General features: G+C 52.4%; 1 protein-coding gene across 3 annotated transcripts in view; it reads left to right on the forward strand.

The window, feature by feature from the left end:
• TRRAP (transformation/transcription domain associated protein) overlaps nucleotides 1–17,471 on the forward strand; it is an 87,780-nt gene that overhangs the window by 11,558 nt on the left and 58,751 nt on the right. For all 3 annotated transcript variants that reach the window (XM_068968837.1, XM_068968838.1, XM_068968839.1), the window contains exons 9-22: nucleotides 6–94; nucleotides 916–1,012; nucleotides 1,778–1,916; nucleotides 3,156–3,234; nucleotides 3,828–4,062; nucleotides 4,647–5,013; nucleotides 5,100–5,197; nucleotides 5,625–5,819; nucleotides 6,667–6,858; nucleotides 8,790–8,955; nucleotides 10,939–11,195; nucleotides 13,138–13,338; nucleotides 15,702–15,853; nucleotides 16,311–16,510. In XM_068968837.1, coding sequence (XP_068824938.1) covers nucleotides 6–94; nucleotides 916–1,012; nucleotides 1,778–1,916; nucleotides 3,156–3,234; nucleotides 3,828–4,062; nucleotides 4,647–5,013; nucleotides 5,100–5,197; nucleotides 5,625–5,819; nucleotides 6,667–6,858; nucleotides 8,790–8,955; nucleotides 10,939–11,195; nucleotides 13,138–13,338; nucleotides 15,702–15,853; nucleotides 16,311–16,510 — 2,467 coding nt within the window. The remainder of the gene's footprint in view (nucleotides 1–5; nucleotides 95–915; nucleotides 1,013–1,777; nucleotides 1,917–3,155; nucleotides 3,235–3,827; nucleotides 4,063–4,646; nucleotides 5,014–5,099; nucleotides 5,198–5,624; nucleotides 5,820–6,666; nucleotides 6,859–8,789; nucleotides 8,956–10,938; nucleotides 11,196–13,137; nucleotides 13,339–15,701; nucleotides 15,854–16,310; nucleotides 16,511–17,471) is intronic.

Raw genomic sequence — 17,471 nt, forward strand, 5'->3', positions numbered from 1 at the left:
TTTAGCTCTACAAACTGAACATCCACAATGTCGTTGCGGAATTTGTGCCCCTGATCATGAATACGATTGCAATTCAGGTATCTGCACAAGCCAGGTGAGATTTCTTGGCCAGTGACGTAGTCGACCACCATAGCTCTTTAACCCAAGTGGCACTGTGCTTGCTGTCGTCATCTGTGAAACAGGAAACTTAGATAAACGTTTGCTTTCGCTTGTATGCGTTTGTGGCTTTCTGAACTTACATTTTGATGCTGATTGTAATGGTTTTCTCATCCCTTGTTTGGGAAAGGTGACGTGCCCCCTCTGTCCTTGGTGTCCTGTAAATTTGAAACAATCGTTAGGGCTTCCTGTCCTGATTTCAGCTCTGAGATGCTCCAGGCTGCCTCGCCGTCAAGCCTGTTTTCTTGCTGCTCCTCTTAGCATGAGGGCTAGGAGGCCCTTTTACCCCATTACCCTTAATCACTGACTGGGCCAGACCCCACGAAGCCTCTCAGCAAAGCGTGTTCTCCGACTTCGCGGCATTCCTCCTCAGACCCTTGCCACTTGTCTCTTGACCTGCGGCCTGTCTGGCTCTGAGTCACTCGAGGGCAGGATCTAAGGGTGGACCCGCTCTGAGAACCCCTGTGGCAGAGGTCTTTCACTGCTCAAATAGGCGCCCGCCTTGGGGAGCAGGCAGGTCGGGCTCCCGTTGACTGTTGGGGTTCAGGTTGTGGCTGCTGCCCAAGGGCCTGGCAGAAATGCCTGCTTTATGTCTTTAAGGCCTCTTTATGTTACTCAGAACTGCATAAAAGTGTGGGCACGTTGACTGTTGCTGCTGTGTAGAAAGCAACCTTTTGGGCTTGGTAATTACTGTAGGTGATACAATATCACCTAAAGAACTGACAGCTAATGTTGTTAATTTTATCACTTCTCACTTAGGCAACATAAACTTTACAACAAGGAGCTGTATGCTGATTTCATTGCTGCTCAAATTAAAACATTGTCATTTTTAGCTTACATCATCAGAATTTACCAGGTAAGTTCACTGACCTCTGTTTTAAATCAGGTTTACTGAGACATAATTTACAAGGAGTAAAATTCACCTTTTGTGGGTGTAAAGTTCGCTGAATCCACAGATGCATACCTAACCACCAACCAGAAGATCAAAATACAGAACATTTCCATCTTCCGAAAAATTCCTCTTACACAGTCAGTCTCGTCCTCCCACCCCCGTCCCTGGCAAACACTGGTTTGTCTTCTGTCCCCATAGTTTTTTGACTTTTCCAGAATGTCAAAGAGATGACATTTTTATAGTAGTAAAAAAATCTGAATTAGATGCCCTTTGATATTTTGGTCAGCTTGAGTTATCGTGAATACCTTCCTGAGACGCCTCAGAAAGCAGATGTGACTTGAACTCATTCTGAGCTGATTAAAAGTGTCATTTGTGACTCACGTCGATGGGATGACTGAGTGAAGAATTTTGTTTAACTTCGATGTTTATTTCTCCCTCCTTCCCTGTAACAGGGACCTTGTTGAAAGTTGGAAAGACGCAGAAAATAAAAAGGGCCTCCATGATCCCATTGAACTCCTCCTGTGTTGCCGCCTCTCCCAGCAGGGTGGTAGCGCGCAGACTGACCCGACAAGGCAAATGCTTGTTTGTTAGGCCTGTTATTTCTGAGGGTCCTCTGAGCCAAATTTAGTCCTAACTGAAATTTTTTTTGTTTAAAAATTTATAAAACTTGGATTTTTCTCAGCAGCCGCCCACCAGTGTAACTGCGTTGCTTTCCTCTCCCTGGTGCAGGAGTTGGTGACTAAGTACTCTCAGCAAATGGTCAAAGGAATGTTACAGCTGCTTTCAAATTGTCCGGCGGAGACCGCGCACCTCCGGAAGGAGCTGCTGATCGCCGCCAAGCACATCCTCACCACGGAGCTGAGAAACCGTACGTCCGCCCGGCCCCTGCGAGCGAGCGAGCGAGGCCTGGCCCGTCCTGCCCGGGGTTTCTGGCTCCGTGGGCCTGTCCCTGGTTTATTGCTGCTCTGGCTGTGTTTTCTCTCCTGGGCCTGTGTCTGCCTTCTTCCCTCCCCTCTTTCCCTCTCCCCCTTGTTCCTCTCTCTGCCTGCCTCCCTGTTTCACCTGCCACCAGGGTTCTTGCTTTAGCTCGTCAACAATTTCATAATTAATGTGACAATCTCCTTAGCCCAGTTTACCGTCTGAGTAGCTCTCAGTATGTCTCTGCCTTCTGACTGCCTGTCTTTTGACACTGCAGATAGCCATTTGCTTTTTCTGACTCAGAGCCAGCGAGCTTTAAAAGATGAGAGGAAGACTGTTTTCTTTCTCCATGCTGTGAAATGATGAACAGTTTTACATGGAATGTCTTAAAAATCTGTTTGCTGAAGTGACTGAGTCGCGTCTGGAGTGACTAGCTTTCGGTTTTCCTGCCAGCTGAGTAATAGTGACTTTGGAGGTGTGGGGAGCCACTCAGCGGGAGGCTTGTCCTTGCTGAAGTGCTGACGGATGAGAAATCTTTCTCATCTGTGCTTGGTCACCTCCGATCCAGCAGGCAGGGTAGATCTTTCCCAGGCACTCTTCTGGGGCTGGGAAGCTTGGTTTCAGTCTTGTTAACTCTACAAAGAACAACAGGTTTCTAAGACACTACTCTCCGAAGTTAGGTTAAATGTTAGACTGGTTGAATTCAGCTTTTAGAGGCTGCTGCTTTTTTTCCTTCCAAACAAGATTTCTGATATTTATTTTGAAGCCCATTGTTAATTTACATAGAGAAGTATCCTTATTTCTCCATGATAACCAACCTTAAGATCTTTAAGAAGGACAACTTAAGGGCAGTGGATAAAGGGACATTTAGAGACTACTGCCCCCTGGGTGGTTGGTGCCAGCTTTTAAGGACCCTGGACTGACCTGAGTGAAGCACTGGGGCAGGTTCCATGCCAGGGACGTGAGGCGCATGGTTCGTCTCTGACACTGATGTGTGTGAGGTGCGTGGCTGGCATCACCCAGCAAAACCAGCATCTCAGACTAAAGCATTGTGGGTGCCTTCTTCTCCCCACTTTGCCAAATCTGGGTGGCTCGCTGGTGCAGAGCAGCGCCTGTGAAAGTACTGTTACGGGACTTGCTGGCCGCCTGGCTTGTTTGGTGATGGAGGCAATGGATGTTTGTGTTCCAGAGTTCATTCCTTGCATGGACAAGCTGTTTGACGAATCCATTCTGATTGGCTCAGGATACACCGCTCGGGAGACTCTCAGGTATGATGGTAAAGCCGGCCCTGGGGCCGGAGATCTGGCACTGTGTCAGGAGCGTCTCCACGAGTGTGGGCTATGGGCCTTTCCTCTCCCGTTGGATTGAGAGTTGCACGAAGTTTCGGAAACGCCTTGGTTTGCTTTATGTGCCTTGGCTGAATCCGAGTCGCTGTCTTGATTTACACTGTAGGTAGAACTGTTTGACTAGTGTTGAGTGTTTTGTTTCGCACGTAGGAAATGTGACGCATGGCCTGTAAGTTACCAATTGACAGGCTGTGTTTGAGCAGCAGAGCGCATTCAGGGCAGGGCCCAGCTGTGGGTGGTTCTGCTCAGGCTAACCAGGCGTGACGGTATAAACATGGAGGTACACTTGGGTGCATGAAGGTAACCATCTTTTTCAACTTAGAAAGTAAAGATTTAAGCAATAAGACAAGACTGGAGCCTCTTAATCCTATAGCTGGGAGGAGGTAACGGGGAACCCGAGACCATGTGCAGTGTGCCCAGGCCAGCCATTCTGCCGCCGGGGTCCCTGGGGGTGGTGGAGGTGGAGGCCTGCAGACCGGGCCGGGAGACACGCTAGCGGAGGTCTCTGCCCGCAGGCCCCTCGCCTACAGCACGCTGGCCGACCTCGTGCACCACGTCCGCCAGCACCTGCCCCTCAGCGACCTCTCCCTCGCCGTCCAGCTGTTCGCCAAGAACATTGACGACGAGTCCCTGCCCAGCAGCATCCAGACCATGTCCTGCAAGCTCCTGCTGAACCTGGTGGACTGCATCCGCTCCAAGAGCGAGCAGGAGAGCGGCAACGGGCGGGACGTGCTGATGCGGATGCTGGAGGTGCGGTGCCCTGCACCCCCGCACCACACGCGCCTTCACCCCCACCTGGCGCTGTGTGCTTACCTGAGCGCTCTGCCAGCGGTTCACGGGCCGCCTGGTCGCCAAGCTGGGGCCCGGGTGTTTAGACTCCCTGGGTGCAAGGCCCCGCTCCCTCATCAACTAGGCCAGGGTCCTGGGGCGGGATGTTGGACCCTCTGCTGGCCTGCTCGTCCCCTGCCTGGGACAGCCGCAGGCCGCCTCCTAGGACTCTCAGGGCTGAGGGAAGCAACCACAGGCGCGCTCAGCACTGCTGGCGGCCAGTCTGGAGCGGTGTTTCCTGTGATGCTGTGTAGCCCCGCGCTCCCTTGTCCGTGAACATCTCTAGGGAGGAGTCTGGTGCCGGGTCAGGGGTGGATCATGGAGCGGTCCCAGGGCATCGGGCCGATCACCCCCTGCTTCTCCCCTGGGGAAGTTCATCTAGTGACTCGGGAGGGGAAACAGCGACTTCAGCAGGCGGCCTGAGAGTGTGTTCTGCCCTCTGGACAGGTGCTGGGCCTGGCGAAGAGAGTGACTTGCGCCTGCCTTGCACTTTCCCTTCCTGACAGGTGTTTGTTCTCAAGTTCCACACCATCGCGCGGTACCAGCTCTCTGCCATCTTTAAGAAGTGCAAGCCTCAGTCTGAGCTCGGGGCCGTGGAGGCGGCCCTGCCCGGGGTGCCTGCGGCCCCTGCAGCCCCGGGCCCGGCCCCATCCCCAGCCCCTGTCCCCGCCCCTGCCCCGCCACCACCCCCGCCGCCCACCCCCGCCACCCCCGTGACCCCGGCCCCCGTGCCGCCCTTTGAGAAGCAAGGCGAGAAGGACAAGGAGGACAAGCAGACGTTCCAGGTCACGGACTGCCGGAGTCTGGTCAAAACCCTGGTCTGCGGCGTCAAGACCATCACGTGGGGCATAACGTCGTGTAAAGCTCCTGGTGGTAATCCCGCTCCTGAGTCGCTTAGACCATGTTCTTCCCAGAGTAGGTGTTGCTCCCAGTAACTTACCGTGCCCTCTCTCTTCCAGAAGCTCAGTTCATTCCCAACAAGCAGTTACAGCCCAAAGAGACTCAGATTTACATCAAGCTTGTCAAGTACGCAATGCAGGCTTTAGATATTTATCAGGTAAGGCAGCGTCCTCAGGCCAGGTTCCTCTTAGAATTAAGATGCTAGTGACGGAAGGGGTCTCACAGTCTGTTGCCGTTTGGGTGGTCTGGAGTATTGACGTCCCGGATTGCGTTTGTTCTCCGGCACAGGGTTGCATCGATGGTGAGAACGCTCATGTCAGTGTATTTTGCGGGGCAGAAGGTATAAAGGGAATGCAGTAGAAATAAGATTTAATTTTACTGAATTTGTTAGTGGTAACAAAGGTTTTGGGTTGTTTTTTTTTTTTTTTTCAAATTTTAGGTGAGAATAGAGAATTTAGAAGATGGGGGTGGGCAGTAGCCATTTGATTTCTGATTCTCTTACGTGCACCCCGCTCATCGGGTTGTGTAATGGAATACATTCAGAGACTCAGTTTTGAGTCCCGTGGTGTTTTCCCCTGTGCAAGGTTCAGATAGCAGGAAATGGACAGACGTACATCCGAGTAGCAAACTGCCAAACCGTGAGGATGAAGGAAGAGAAGGAGGTGCTGGAGCACTTTGCCGGTGTCTTCACAATGATGAACCCGCTGACGTTTAAAGAGATCTTTCAAACTACAGTCCCTTATATGGTGGAAAGAATCTCAAAAAATTACGCTCTTCAGGTATGACACTCCTTTCTTACATTCTTTCAACACGTGTCGAATACTCGGTATTGCTTTTATTTCTAAATAACGTGCCTAAGGATAGTGCTTGTAGAGCAAAATTTATAGAGAACTGTTCATTTCAGTCGCTCAGTTGTGTCCGATTCTTTGAGACTCCATGGACTGCAGCACACGAAGCTTCCCTGCCCCTCACCAGCTCCCTGAGCTTGCGCAAACACATGTCCATTGAATCAGTGATGCCATCCCATCAACTTATGCTCTGTCACCCCTTCTCCTCCTGCCTTCAGCCTTCTCCAACATCAGGGTCTTTTCCAGTGAGTTGGCTCTTGGCATCAGGTGGCCAAAGTATTGGAGCTTCAGCGTCAGTCCTTCAGTGAATGTTCAGGACTGATTTTCTTTAGGATGGACTGGTTTGATCTTGCAGTCCAAGGAACCCTCAAGAGTCTTCTCCAACACAGTTCAAAAGCATTAATTCTTCGGCACTCATCTTTATGGTCCATAAAGAGAACTGTTAGGCCATAGTGAGAAAAAAAAATTGTTTTCAAAAGCTCAGGGTATTTTGGACCAGTTCCCTTCGTAGTAGAAATTAAGTATGTGTTAGACATAGGCTCTTGGTACTTGAGAGTGGGGAGGAAATGACAGATTTGAGTTCTTAAAGTGAACTGTTTGTTCCACGCAACACTCAATAAATCGATTTTGATGGCTTTTTTTTCTTCTGGTGGATAATTCACGTCTGGGAGTGTCTGATGCAGATTTGATTTTGTGATTTTGAAATGTCGATTGCTTTTTCTTGGAGCCGCTTTGTGGACGGGGCGATGTTTGTCACGTGTGTCTCTCGTTCTGACAGATTGTCGCCAATTCCTTTCTGGCAAACCCTACTACCTCTGCTCTGTTTGCTACGATCCTGGTGGAGTACCTCCTGGACCGCCTGCCGGAGATGGGCTCGAACGTCGAGCTCTCCAACCTGTATCTCAAGCTGTTCAAGTTGGTCTTCGGCTCTGTCTCCCTCTTCGCAGCTGAGAATGAACAGATGCTGAAGGTAGAGTCAGACCCAGCCCGCGCGTTGTGTTTGGGGTGGTTTTTTTGTCGTCGTTGTTTCTCAATACTTTTCATCTTGAGCAGAAACCGGAGTGGCTGTTTATATTTTCAAACACAATAATATTAAATTAATAAATGCTTACAACCAGTTGGAGCCAAATGTGGAAAACCCTGCAGGTGTTTTAAAGCAGAGCTGCTCCTGGTCGCCTGCCAACCCAGGATGAGCACGTGAGAACTCTCACTCGCAGGGCTTGTCAGTAGTCTTGGCACCACTGAATTTTCATTTTTGAAGTCATTTCTTACATGAACCACACAAGTAGGGTAGGAGCACATCGTGTTCTTTTTAGAAAAAAAAAAAAATCGGGTGACACGAAAGAAGAGGAAGGAACGTCTGACCTCCCAGACCCGACGAGAAGCGGTTGGCTGTTGAGCAGCTCCCGTCGCACCCACTTCCTGCCCGGTGTGTCATGTCTGTGTTCGTACCTTCTTGCGTTTGGCGCACAGACGCCCCGTCTCAGGCCTGTTTGCTCATTTCCCTCTGAATCAAGGACTGCAGCCAGCTTGTGTCCCCGTGTTAAGGCCGTCCGGGAGGGGGGTGTTTCCTGACGCACTCCTCTGCGCGACTGATCCTGTGCGTGTTGTGATGTCTCATCAGTTAGTTGATTCCAGCAAACGGCGGAAGCCAGTGCGTGCTTATGGCAGCCACCGAAGGCAGCACATGGAGCAAAAAACCTTTTCAAAATTCTCTTCCCCGACAGCAGGATGTTTTGTTTCTGCAGAAGGCTGAGTATTGCCAGCTCCATCTGAAGAGAGATGTTTTCCTATGGGGGAGAGTTTGAGAATGTAAAGGAGGTCCATTTTCTTCTGAAGTAAATGCGACGTAAAGCACCAGTAATTTGTGCTTGTGTGAGACAGTTTCCTCCACTTTTTCAGTTACATAGTGTTCAGTTACCAACAACCTTGACATTACTTTTGAGTTAGTATAAAAAGACAGACTTTCAGAAAGATGTAAAATATTTGTGTTCTTTGTCCACATTAATATCTTCAAATAATACAATTTTTGCCAACCTCAGGGACAACTATATAAACCAGCAACCAACAAAAAAGAGAGTAAAACCTAACAGACAAGTCTAATGATGAGGTGTCTGAATATTGTTGGAGAGGTGTTCAAAGAATAATTTGATAGAATGCTTTGTCTTGAGACTAATAGGGATGGCTTATCTGTAAAAGAAATCATGCCTTATGCAGTTACGAATGGCTGTGCTGATGGTTTGCAGTTCCCAGTTCACTTTAAATGCGCCTGCAGAAAAACTCACATCAAACTTAGCCTGTCGCATGTCAGAACTGGGATTTGAAGTACAAGATAAAAAGCTAACCTGTTTTAAGCTATTCACTAAACTTTAAGCTAATAAAATGCTTTCTTGAAGAAAATACTCATGAACAGATTTTCTGATCAAGTCTTCTAAAACGTTCCGATCTCGAATGTCTTGAGGCTCTTCCCAACTTGGCATGTGTAGTATGTGATTGGTAGTGAAGTTTTGGTGCCTTTGGGTTGCTTTTTGTATTTCGATAGTTATTAGGAGACCGGCTTCTTTCGTCTTGTTTGATTATTTAGTCTTGGGGAGGGACTGTTCCCAAGAACTGCAGAGCCAACAGGCCCTCCAGGTCCTGCTGCAAAGTGTCTGTGCAGCATCGCTTACCTACATATTAGTGGTGAGATAGGAACCTAGTCAATGCTTTTCTCACAGCCAAACTGGGTGGAAAGCTACCTGTATTTTAAGAGAAATTAATTTGAGTCAAATGAAAGTTGGAAAGGTTCTGTTTGGTTTTTCTGTTTGGAAAATTCATCAAGATGACCTTCCCTTCCTCCCTTCGTGCAGTGAACCCTCCTCCCTTCGGAGCCTGTTAACCTGGTTTTCCTCCATCCCGCAGCCTCACCTGCACAAGATTGTCAACAGCTCCATGGAGCTCGCCCAGACAGCCAAGGAGCCCTACAACTACTTCCTGCTGCTGCGGGCCTTGTTCCGCTCCATTGGGGGCGGGAGCCACGACCTCCTGTACCAGGAATTCCTGCCTCTCCTACCCAACCTCCTGCAAGGTCAGAGCAGTGATCCCGGCCGCCGCTGAGTCTCGTGTGCACGCGCGGGTTCTGGCTGACCGTGTTTGCTGGGGTTCCTCCCCTGCACCCGGTCATGGTGCGGGGACGTGTGTGCGTGTGTGTGTGTCTGTCCCTGTGTCTTGAGCTTTAAAGGGGTGGGTACGTCTCCCTGCTCAGAATTGATTGCAAGTGGGAAGGTCTTCGTTGACCCGAGTTAGGACGTTTTTGTAGCATTTGCGAAGCAGTTTTAGAGAGTAGTTTAGTAAGGTCAGAGATCTCTAGACTGAAAGAGAACAAAAAAGGCAAAAAAACAAGTTATAAAGCTAATATAAGCCCTATATACAATACATAAAAATACATTAAAATATGTGTTTTTATTTAGTTGCTATGGTGCACAGACAGGATTCTTTCATTCCTGTGCATTAGGAATGCTTTCAAGGCTTACAGCCAAAGGGCAGCTTGAGTCCAGTGAATGTTCACAGATATGAACTGAGTGGACACACTGTCCTAGGAATGTCTTTTTTTGTTTGTTTTTTTTTTGGTAACGGTGAGCTCTTGGCAAGGGATTGAATCTTCTGTATTTTCTTTATAAATTCTTCTGAGAGAAGCCATTTATAGCATAATGTGCCCAGAAGGTACCTGAGAAAGCCTCAAGCATGTTGAAGGCAGTGTTAGTTGCTCAGTCGAGTTTGACTCTGTATGACCCCACGGGATGTAGCCCACCAGGCTCCTCTGTCCTTGGGATTCTCCAGGCTAGAATAATGGAGTGGGTTGCCATGCCCTCCTCCATGTTGTAGGTAACATGGCCCTAAGTCCCCCGGCAGGTGCTTAAGGAGGCCCGTAGGCGGGCTGTGTTGTCTGTATTTGACCTTGACTCCAGGCCTCCCCTGGACTGCAGGGGCTGCCTTTGTAGCTCAGTCGGTAAAGAATCTGCCTACAATGCAGGAGACCCGGCTTCGATCCCTGGGTTGGGAAGATCCGCTGGAGAAGGAAATGGCAACCCACTCCAGTATCTTTGCCTGGAAAACCTCATGGACAGAGGAACCTGGTGGATTGCAGTCCATGGGGTCGCAAAGAGTCGGGCACGACTGAGCGACTAACACAAACACACACCAGGCCTCCCCAGCCTGCGCCCTCTGCTCTGATCGGTCTCACGGCCCCGCCTGCAGTCTTCCCAGCCTCCCTTCTCTGCCCACCTATTTTGTTCAAGCACATCGCCTCCTGGGAGCTGGGCCTGGCCCCTCTGCTTGTCTCCCTTCTCCTTTGGGTTCTGAGTCTGGTGTGACTGCTGTGTGTTGCCTCGCCTCGCAGTCCCTCTTTCTTTAGCCTCAGCTGGCCGGGACGCACCTTGTTTGGGGGGCGCTGTTCCCTGCTTTTCTCTTCCCAGCTGTCTCTCAGGTTCTGTGGGCAGGTCCACATCTGACGTTTTTTAGGAGCGGGGCTCGGTAAATACTCGGTTACCCTCCTTAAGAGTGTATGGGGCCGTGAGTTTATAAGAAGGAAGCTCCTCTCATTTACAAAATCAAGTGGATTTTTTTTTTTTAAGTTTATTTTAAAGCATAAACATCAGCTGTGGTTTACTGGAAACCTGAAATGACATGCAAGCTTGTAAGCCTCAGACTTGAGGTGAACACGTAACGATGGAGTCTGTTTTCTTTCTAGATTGGGCTTATTCACTGGAGAACATGATGTTAAATACCTTGTGTAGCATTAATTAGTCCTTAACGTTAGTTCAGTCCACATTAAATAATAACTCATCACAACCTAACCTGATTGCACGCAGCCTGCTGTTGTCATGCGGTAGACGGACGAGGCCTCGGTGCAGGTACAGGACAGGTGCAGCAGACGTGACTCCGAGGTGTGATTCTGTCTTGAGGCGGGTGCTTACAGAAAGAGTGGCCGGTTATTCTCTGCGTTACTGGGGTGCGCCGGGCGGCACCGTCCCCCATGCGCAGGGCTCAGCGAGCTGATGTCCCCACGCAGGGCTCAACATGCTGCAGAGTGGCCTCCACAAGCAGCACATGAAGGACCTGTTCGTGGAGCTGTGCCTGACCGTCCCGGTGCGGCTGAGCTCGCTCCTGCCCTACCTGCCCATGCTCATGGACCCCCTGGTGTCGGCGCTCAACGGCTCTCAGACGCTGGTCAGCCAAGGCCTGCGGACACTGGAGCTGTGTGTGGACAACCTGCAGCCCGACTTCCTGTACGACCACATCCAGCCGGTGCGCGCCGAGCTCATGCAGGTGAGCGCGCGTCCCCGTGCTGCCGACAGAGGGCGCCGCGGGCCCCGGGACCGCCTCCTTCCCGGGAGCTCGCCTCGCCGTGCGCTGGCTGGCACTCTGCTGCGCTGCCGATGGGGCCTTCGCCTGGCTGCCTGAGGCTGCTGGCCTACCAAGTGATGTGGAGAAACACCACGTGCGTCGAGTGGATACTTGTTTCGCAGCATCGCTCCCCTCTCGGAGGGCTCCCGCAGCATTGCATTCTCGTGAGGTTGATGGCTTGGGAAGGCAGGCGTTACCTGGCTACTGCTGTTTCCAGGGAGACGCGCTCTCTTTCTGGGGGTTCCTGAGTTACACAGTGCAGAGGTGCATGCTTGTTGAGAGAGAGAGAGCCGTCTGGCCGCCCCTGGAGGAAACAGAAAGGCGGGTTGGAACCCATGTTACGTCTCGTGGTTGTTCGAGCTCTGTGTCAGGTGTGGGGTTGTCCCCTCATGTTTTGCTGATGGTGACGGTTTGTACTGTGGTTGGTGAATGTTAGAGGTCAGGGCTGACTGTTGCTTGCTCACCCACCCCTTTAGCAGAGAGTATTTGGCCCCAGGTCGGGGTCCGAGTGCCAGCTTCTGTGATGGGCGTGCAGTCACTCCTGAGATGCAGGATCTCTGGACAGTGGACACAAGATAGTGAGCTGCACGCGCGCCTCAGGCTCCATCTAGAAAGGAGAAGATGGCCGAGAGGCCGGGTGGGAGCCGCCAAGGCCAGTCATGTGGAGGCCTGGCCAGCGATCAGGACTGTTGGTTCTGGAAGGCCGACCATGGGCCCAACCTGAGCCTGGGTGAGCACCGCGTGGGGAGAGGAGGCAGGGCTGGGCTCGGGGCCTCCTGCCCTTCTGTGAGCAGAACAGGCCGAGGGAGAGACCACTCAGGGCCCCTGCTTGCTTCCCGCCTGGCAGAGGCCCGTCAGCCTGCTGAGTCCCTGTGCAAGGGTGGGAGACTGGACCCCCATTCCCAGGCTGCCTCCTCCCAGGGAGGTGAGCAGACGTCCCTCTACCGCGGTGCTCAGGCTTCGGGTGGGCCAACAGGAACATAAGAGAAACTGGAATTTTGCTTACAGAAGAGTTCAAAGATTTTGTATTGATGATCACTAGACGCTAATACCTGGCCTTGTTACAGAGGATGTGTCAGAAAATAGATTTAAATAGTGAGCTGTGGCCGTTTTCAGGATTTATGATGATACCAGTGAAAAAGTTGGGGAAATCGCAGAGTTTTTTGAAACAGTCGAGGGCCTCTCTGTTCTTTATACTGACTGTGAGTACGACGTACCCAGTAACTCGTTTTTCCTGTAATGCCGGTCCCTTCACAATCCCAGTGTTCCCTCTTCACCATCCTTTCTCATATCAGGATTGAAATGTAGAAGAAATTTGTGTATCGTGTTTATAAGTTATAAAACCTAGTAGCAGTAAAAACCTGAGGACGCTCCCATCTAACCTAGGGTTAAGGACTTTACCGGCGAAATGTGTTTCCTGTCTGCTCCCCCAGCCCGTTGTGAGTATCCATCCAAGCGGTGTGTTCGTTCTCTTGCCTTTGAGCTCTATGCTGTTGACGACTCGCTACCATTTGTGTTCCAAGAACACGGAAGAACATTTACGTGTGTGTTTTCTGTAAAGGCATTCAGTTTCTCGGAAGGACACACACAAGATTTAACACCGGTCCCCCGGGCAGAGAGCTGTGTGTAGGGGGCCGAGGGGAGGGGTGTCCTCGCCGCATCGTCCCCCAGAGCTTTTCGGGAGGGGTGTCTTTGCCGCGGCGTCCCCCAGAGCTTTTGGGGAGGGGCGTTCTCGCCACGTGGTCCCCCAGGGCTTTTGGGGCAGGGCATCTTCGCCGCGTCGTCCCCCAGAGCTTGTGAGTGGGGCTGGGGGGCCGTGGGCGCACGTTGGCTCGGAGGCTGACAGGCGCGCGCTGGCTTGCAGGCCCTGTGGCGCACCCTGCGCAACCCCGCGGACAGCATCTCGCACGTGGCCTACCGCGTCCTCGGGAAGTTCGGCGGCAGCAACAGGAAGATGCTCAAGGAGTCCCAGAAGTTGCTCTACGTCGTGACCGAAGTTCAGGGCCCCAGCGTCACCGTGGAGTTTTCTGACTGTAAAGCGTCCCTTCAGCTCCCGATGGAGAAGGTAACTGCGCGCCTCTCTGGGAGCGTCTTAAAAAAGAGGCTGCAGGTTCCACTCTAAGACGTTCAATTTCTGTTCAGAAACATGCAAATAGAACCAGTCCCTTTGGGCGGGAGTTTCTTAACCCAAAGAGCAGCAAGGCTTGCTGGGGCCCAGCTCGGCTGGCGAGGGTTTCCGTGACGCCAGGAGGCCAGTGGTGGGGGGCGCTGCCCCTGAGGACCTGCCCCCTGGGCAGGGCTGTCCTTCCTGACGGGCGGGGGTGCCACCCCGCCCGCCTCAGCCTTGCCCTTCGTCCGCTCTGATGCCCAGCGGGTGTCTCATCAAGGGTGACGTAGGACCAGGCTGATCATGTCCCTGTCTCACCCCTCGCCCCTCCCGGGCTCCCGCTTTCCTCCCGGGCTCCCTCCAGGGGCAGCTCTGTCAAAACCAGCAGACGGTGCCCAGCGTGTTGCAGTCACTCAGCTGCTTCCGCCTGACCCTTACTGAGATCTGGCCCCCTCACCTCACTGACCCCCTCACCTCACTGACCCCTCTGGGCCTCCCACACTCAAGGTCGTACTTGTTACAGTCCGTGTGGTCGCATCCGACTTTCCCCTTTTTATTATAGAATCTGCCCTCGCTGCCTGCATTGCCACTTTTGATACCTCATCGTTTCAGGGTACTTACCCAGCCATTACCGTAGCGAGCATTTTGGGGAAGGGTTTTACTGCACCCTTTGGCGTGTGTCCAAGTGACGGCCGCTTCCGTGAGCCGCACGCCGGCCGGACGCTGAGCTCCATGCAGGCCTGGGCCTGGCCGGGACCACTCAGCCCTGCCTGAGTGCAGGCTCGCCTCGCCCTGTCCTGTGTATTAGAACTCCGCTATCCATGTGGGAACTGGACACAGCAGGAGTGTCTGTGATTTGTTTTTTTTTGAGCCAGACATTGCTGACCGTTTGTGAGGATGGGAACCCTCTGGGTAGCGTCTCTCTGGAGCCGTTTCTGGGGTCTTCTCTCCGTCCACCTGTCCCCCACCTTCTCAAGCACACGCATTATCGCTCCCCTCCCCCAGCCCTGCCCCACACACGTGTTGCCCTTTTTAATCTCAGCTCCTCATTTCAACCCTTATCGAAGCACTTGCCAAATAAACACTAGTTTCCTTGTAAGAAAATGCAGCTACAGTTCTGTCGTTACCTTGAAAATGACCGTAGTGAGCGCTCTGTGAACCCGGCCAGGTCACACGTCTTAGGTCATTTCCTTCAGCTGGGGTTCTGTCTGCTTTGGCCCTGTCAGTGCAGGGTCGGCATTAGAATGCAAGCTGTGACTTTCACTTGATCTCTGCATAGACTGAGCAGAGCAAGAAGATCCCTGTAGAAGTTTTTCCCCCAAGCAGCTAAAGCAGGGAAGAAACCGGATAGTGAAGACATGCCTCCCTGGTCCTTCCAGGGATTCCATGCTGCTCCTGGGACCCTTCCCAGAGGGTGGCACATGGGGGCACGTGCAGAACCTGGCAGGGAAGGGCCAGGCCCAGCGCTGCAGGTTTACATGACAGCAGTTGCTTTTGGCATAAGACAGTCCGTCCTTCAGTGGGGAGGGGACGGTGATTGACTTGGAGGTTATGCTGATCCTCTGAGTTCCCTCTCCAGTTTCTGCAGAGAGGGGTGAGGTAGGGAGAAGCCTGCATCTGGAGGGCAGGCCCCATCCCGCCAGCCCCTCCCTGGCTCCTCACACTGGAGGAGACTTCAGTACAGATTAGGCCTTTGATTTCTAAGGACATGGCACCCCACTCCAGTGTTCTTGCCTGGAGAATCCCAGGGACGGGGGAGCCTGGTGGGCTGCCGTCTATGGGGTCGCAGAGAGTTGGACACGACTTAGCAGTAGCAGCAAGCAGTAGCAGCACTAAGTACCTTTAACATTAGTACCTGAGCCGGTGAAGACTTAGAGTGTTTTTTTGTGTGATCCTGCCTTCCCTGCCTTCTGGTCCACCTACAGGCTAGGATAAGACATGTTTGAAGCTGGGTAGGTTTTCTGAAAAAATGAAGTAAACCCTTTCGAAAGAAATTAGTCAAACCTTCACTGAGACGACTCAGGTTCTAGTTTAATCCAGCAAATTTGCCACAGGAGTCCTGTGCTCACTTAATTTCTGTAATTTCCCATCGGCCTTTGAAGCACAAAATCAGTAAACCCCGCTTCACAATTCAGTTTGAGCCGCATCCGTTGCCTCCTCCGGAGGCATTTGGTGAAACCTGCTCGCCTGTTGCAGACCCACTGCTGTCTTTAAGGGTAGATGTGCCTCGAGCTGCTTCTGGGTGCTGCTCGTGCCTCCCGCGAAGGCTTCTCAGAATCACGATTCAGCACAAACCCAGTTGCTGTGCTGCTTTGCCACAGGCCATTGAAACGGCTCTAGACTGCCTGAAGAGCGCCAACACCGAGCCCTACTACCGCAGGCAGGCGTGGGAAGTGATCAAGTGCTTCCTGGTGGCGATGATGAGTCTGGAGGACAACAAGCACGCGCTCTACCAGCTCCTGGCCCACCCCAAGTATGCTCTGCGCGGGGACGGGCCGTGGGCCTTGTTTCAGAGCTTTAGGGGTGGGGCTGCCTCCCAGATCTCTCGGTGTCGGAGGTGTGTTCCGTCAGGTCAGGCAGGAAAAGGACACGCTGTCTGCCCAGCCCTGCTTCTCTTTTAGAGAAAATGGAAAGATCTTGGGTGCTTGAGGGTTAGTCTCTCTCAGCCGTTGAATGTGCTGCCATCCGTTCTGTGATGTCCCTCTGAGTCGTTGACCCGTGCTCACATTAGGGGACAGCACATTTGGTGTCTCTTGACCCGTTGGCTGAAGACATGCATCGTGAAACTTGTCACGTTAGATTCCACGTGTTGCTGAAATTAAAGCAGAGAAGTCACTCAGGCCCGTGCAGCTGCACATAAGTCCCTTGTGATAGGATCGTCAGCTCTGGACTCGAGTGTGGTGACGGTGAATTTAATTGTTGTCGCACAGCTTTACAGAAAAGACCATCCCCAACGTCATCATATCACATCGCTACAAAGCGCAGGACACCCCAGCCCGGAAGACGTTTGAGCAAGCCCTGACCGGGGCGTTCATGTCCGCGGTCATTAAAGATCTGCGGCCCAGCGCCCTGCCCTTCGTGGCCAGCTTGATCCGCCACTACACGATGGTGGCGGTCGCCCAGCAGTGCGGTGAGTGACCCCAGACCAGCCGGGTTGAGGTCTTCAGGGACATCATGTTTCACAGAAGCTGAGTTTGGCTGATTGGTTTTGGACTGTTGTTTGCTGGTTGCCCACTCATTCCATTGACACACAGAGTTGGTGTTCCAGCAGTAGGCGCTGTATTCACTTGAAAATTGTCACCTGGTTTTACGGATAAAATATTAACACGGAAGGTTTAACGTTGTGGCCCTTTGTTTTTTGTTTCGGGGGCTGAGTGCTTTTGGACCCTCTGCGTGTAGAGGGGTGACTGTGTGTGGTCCTGCCCCCTGCCGGCCCCCTGTCCCCGGTGGGGTTTGCCAGGCCCAGCCTCCGTCACCGCTCGCCCGGGTCCCCCAGCCGCTCAGTCTGCTCCTGGACCCTCATCGGTGCCTTTCCCCTGCCTGGCCGCTCCCTACCTCTGCTCCAGGCGTTCCCGGGCTCTGGGTGCCAAAGGACCTATTCTGTTAGTGGTTCCAGTCCATGGCAGACTGGTGGTTTTGTAGAAGGCAGTGGAGATGTCACAGCACCACCGGCTGCTGTTCCTGAACACTCAGCCTCAGCTTTGCAGCTGCTCCCAGACCGGCGCCGGTCGTGGGCATGACCTCTTGAGTAGCGCTTTGTGTCCTCGAAACCTCTCACCCTGGTGGACAAGCAGTTTTCTCCCAACACTGCAGAACGCAGGACTCCCCCCCTTTTAAATTCTTCCTGTCCAAACAGTCAACGCCGTACAGTTGGACACTTAGCTTGTCTCCCAGTGTTTCCCGTCTCAGTCACTCCCACCTCGCCTCGGGCCGGTGCCTGCCAGGTGTGAGTTGTTAGTGGTTGCCAGACTCTGCTGTGCGGATTGGGTTTCGAAGCTGGGTGCTCTTGCTTTTTCCTCTTGTGTGTCAGGAATGTCCAAAGCATAACCCACAGTCACTCCCACGTCGTGCCTCTTGTCCTGGGTAATGAG

Source organism: Capricornis sumatraensis, chromosome 3 (genome assembly GCF_032405125.1).
Source record: "Capricornis sumatraensis isolate serow.1 chromosome 3, serow.2, whole genome shotgun sequence".
Classification (NCBI taxonomy): domain Eukaryota; kingdom Metazoa; phylum Chordata; class Mammalia; order Artiodactyla; family Bovidae; genus Capricornis; species Capricornis sumatraensis.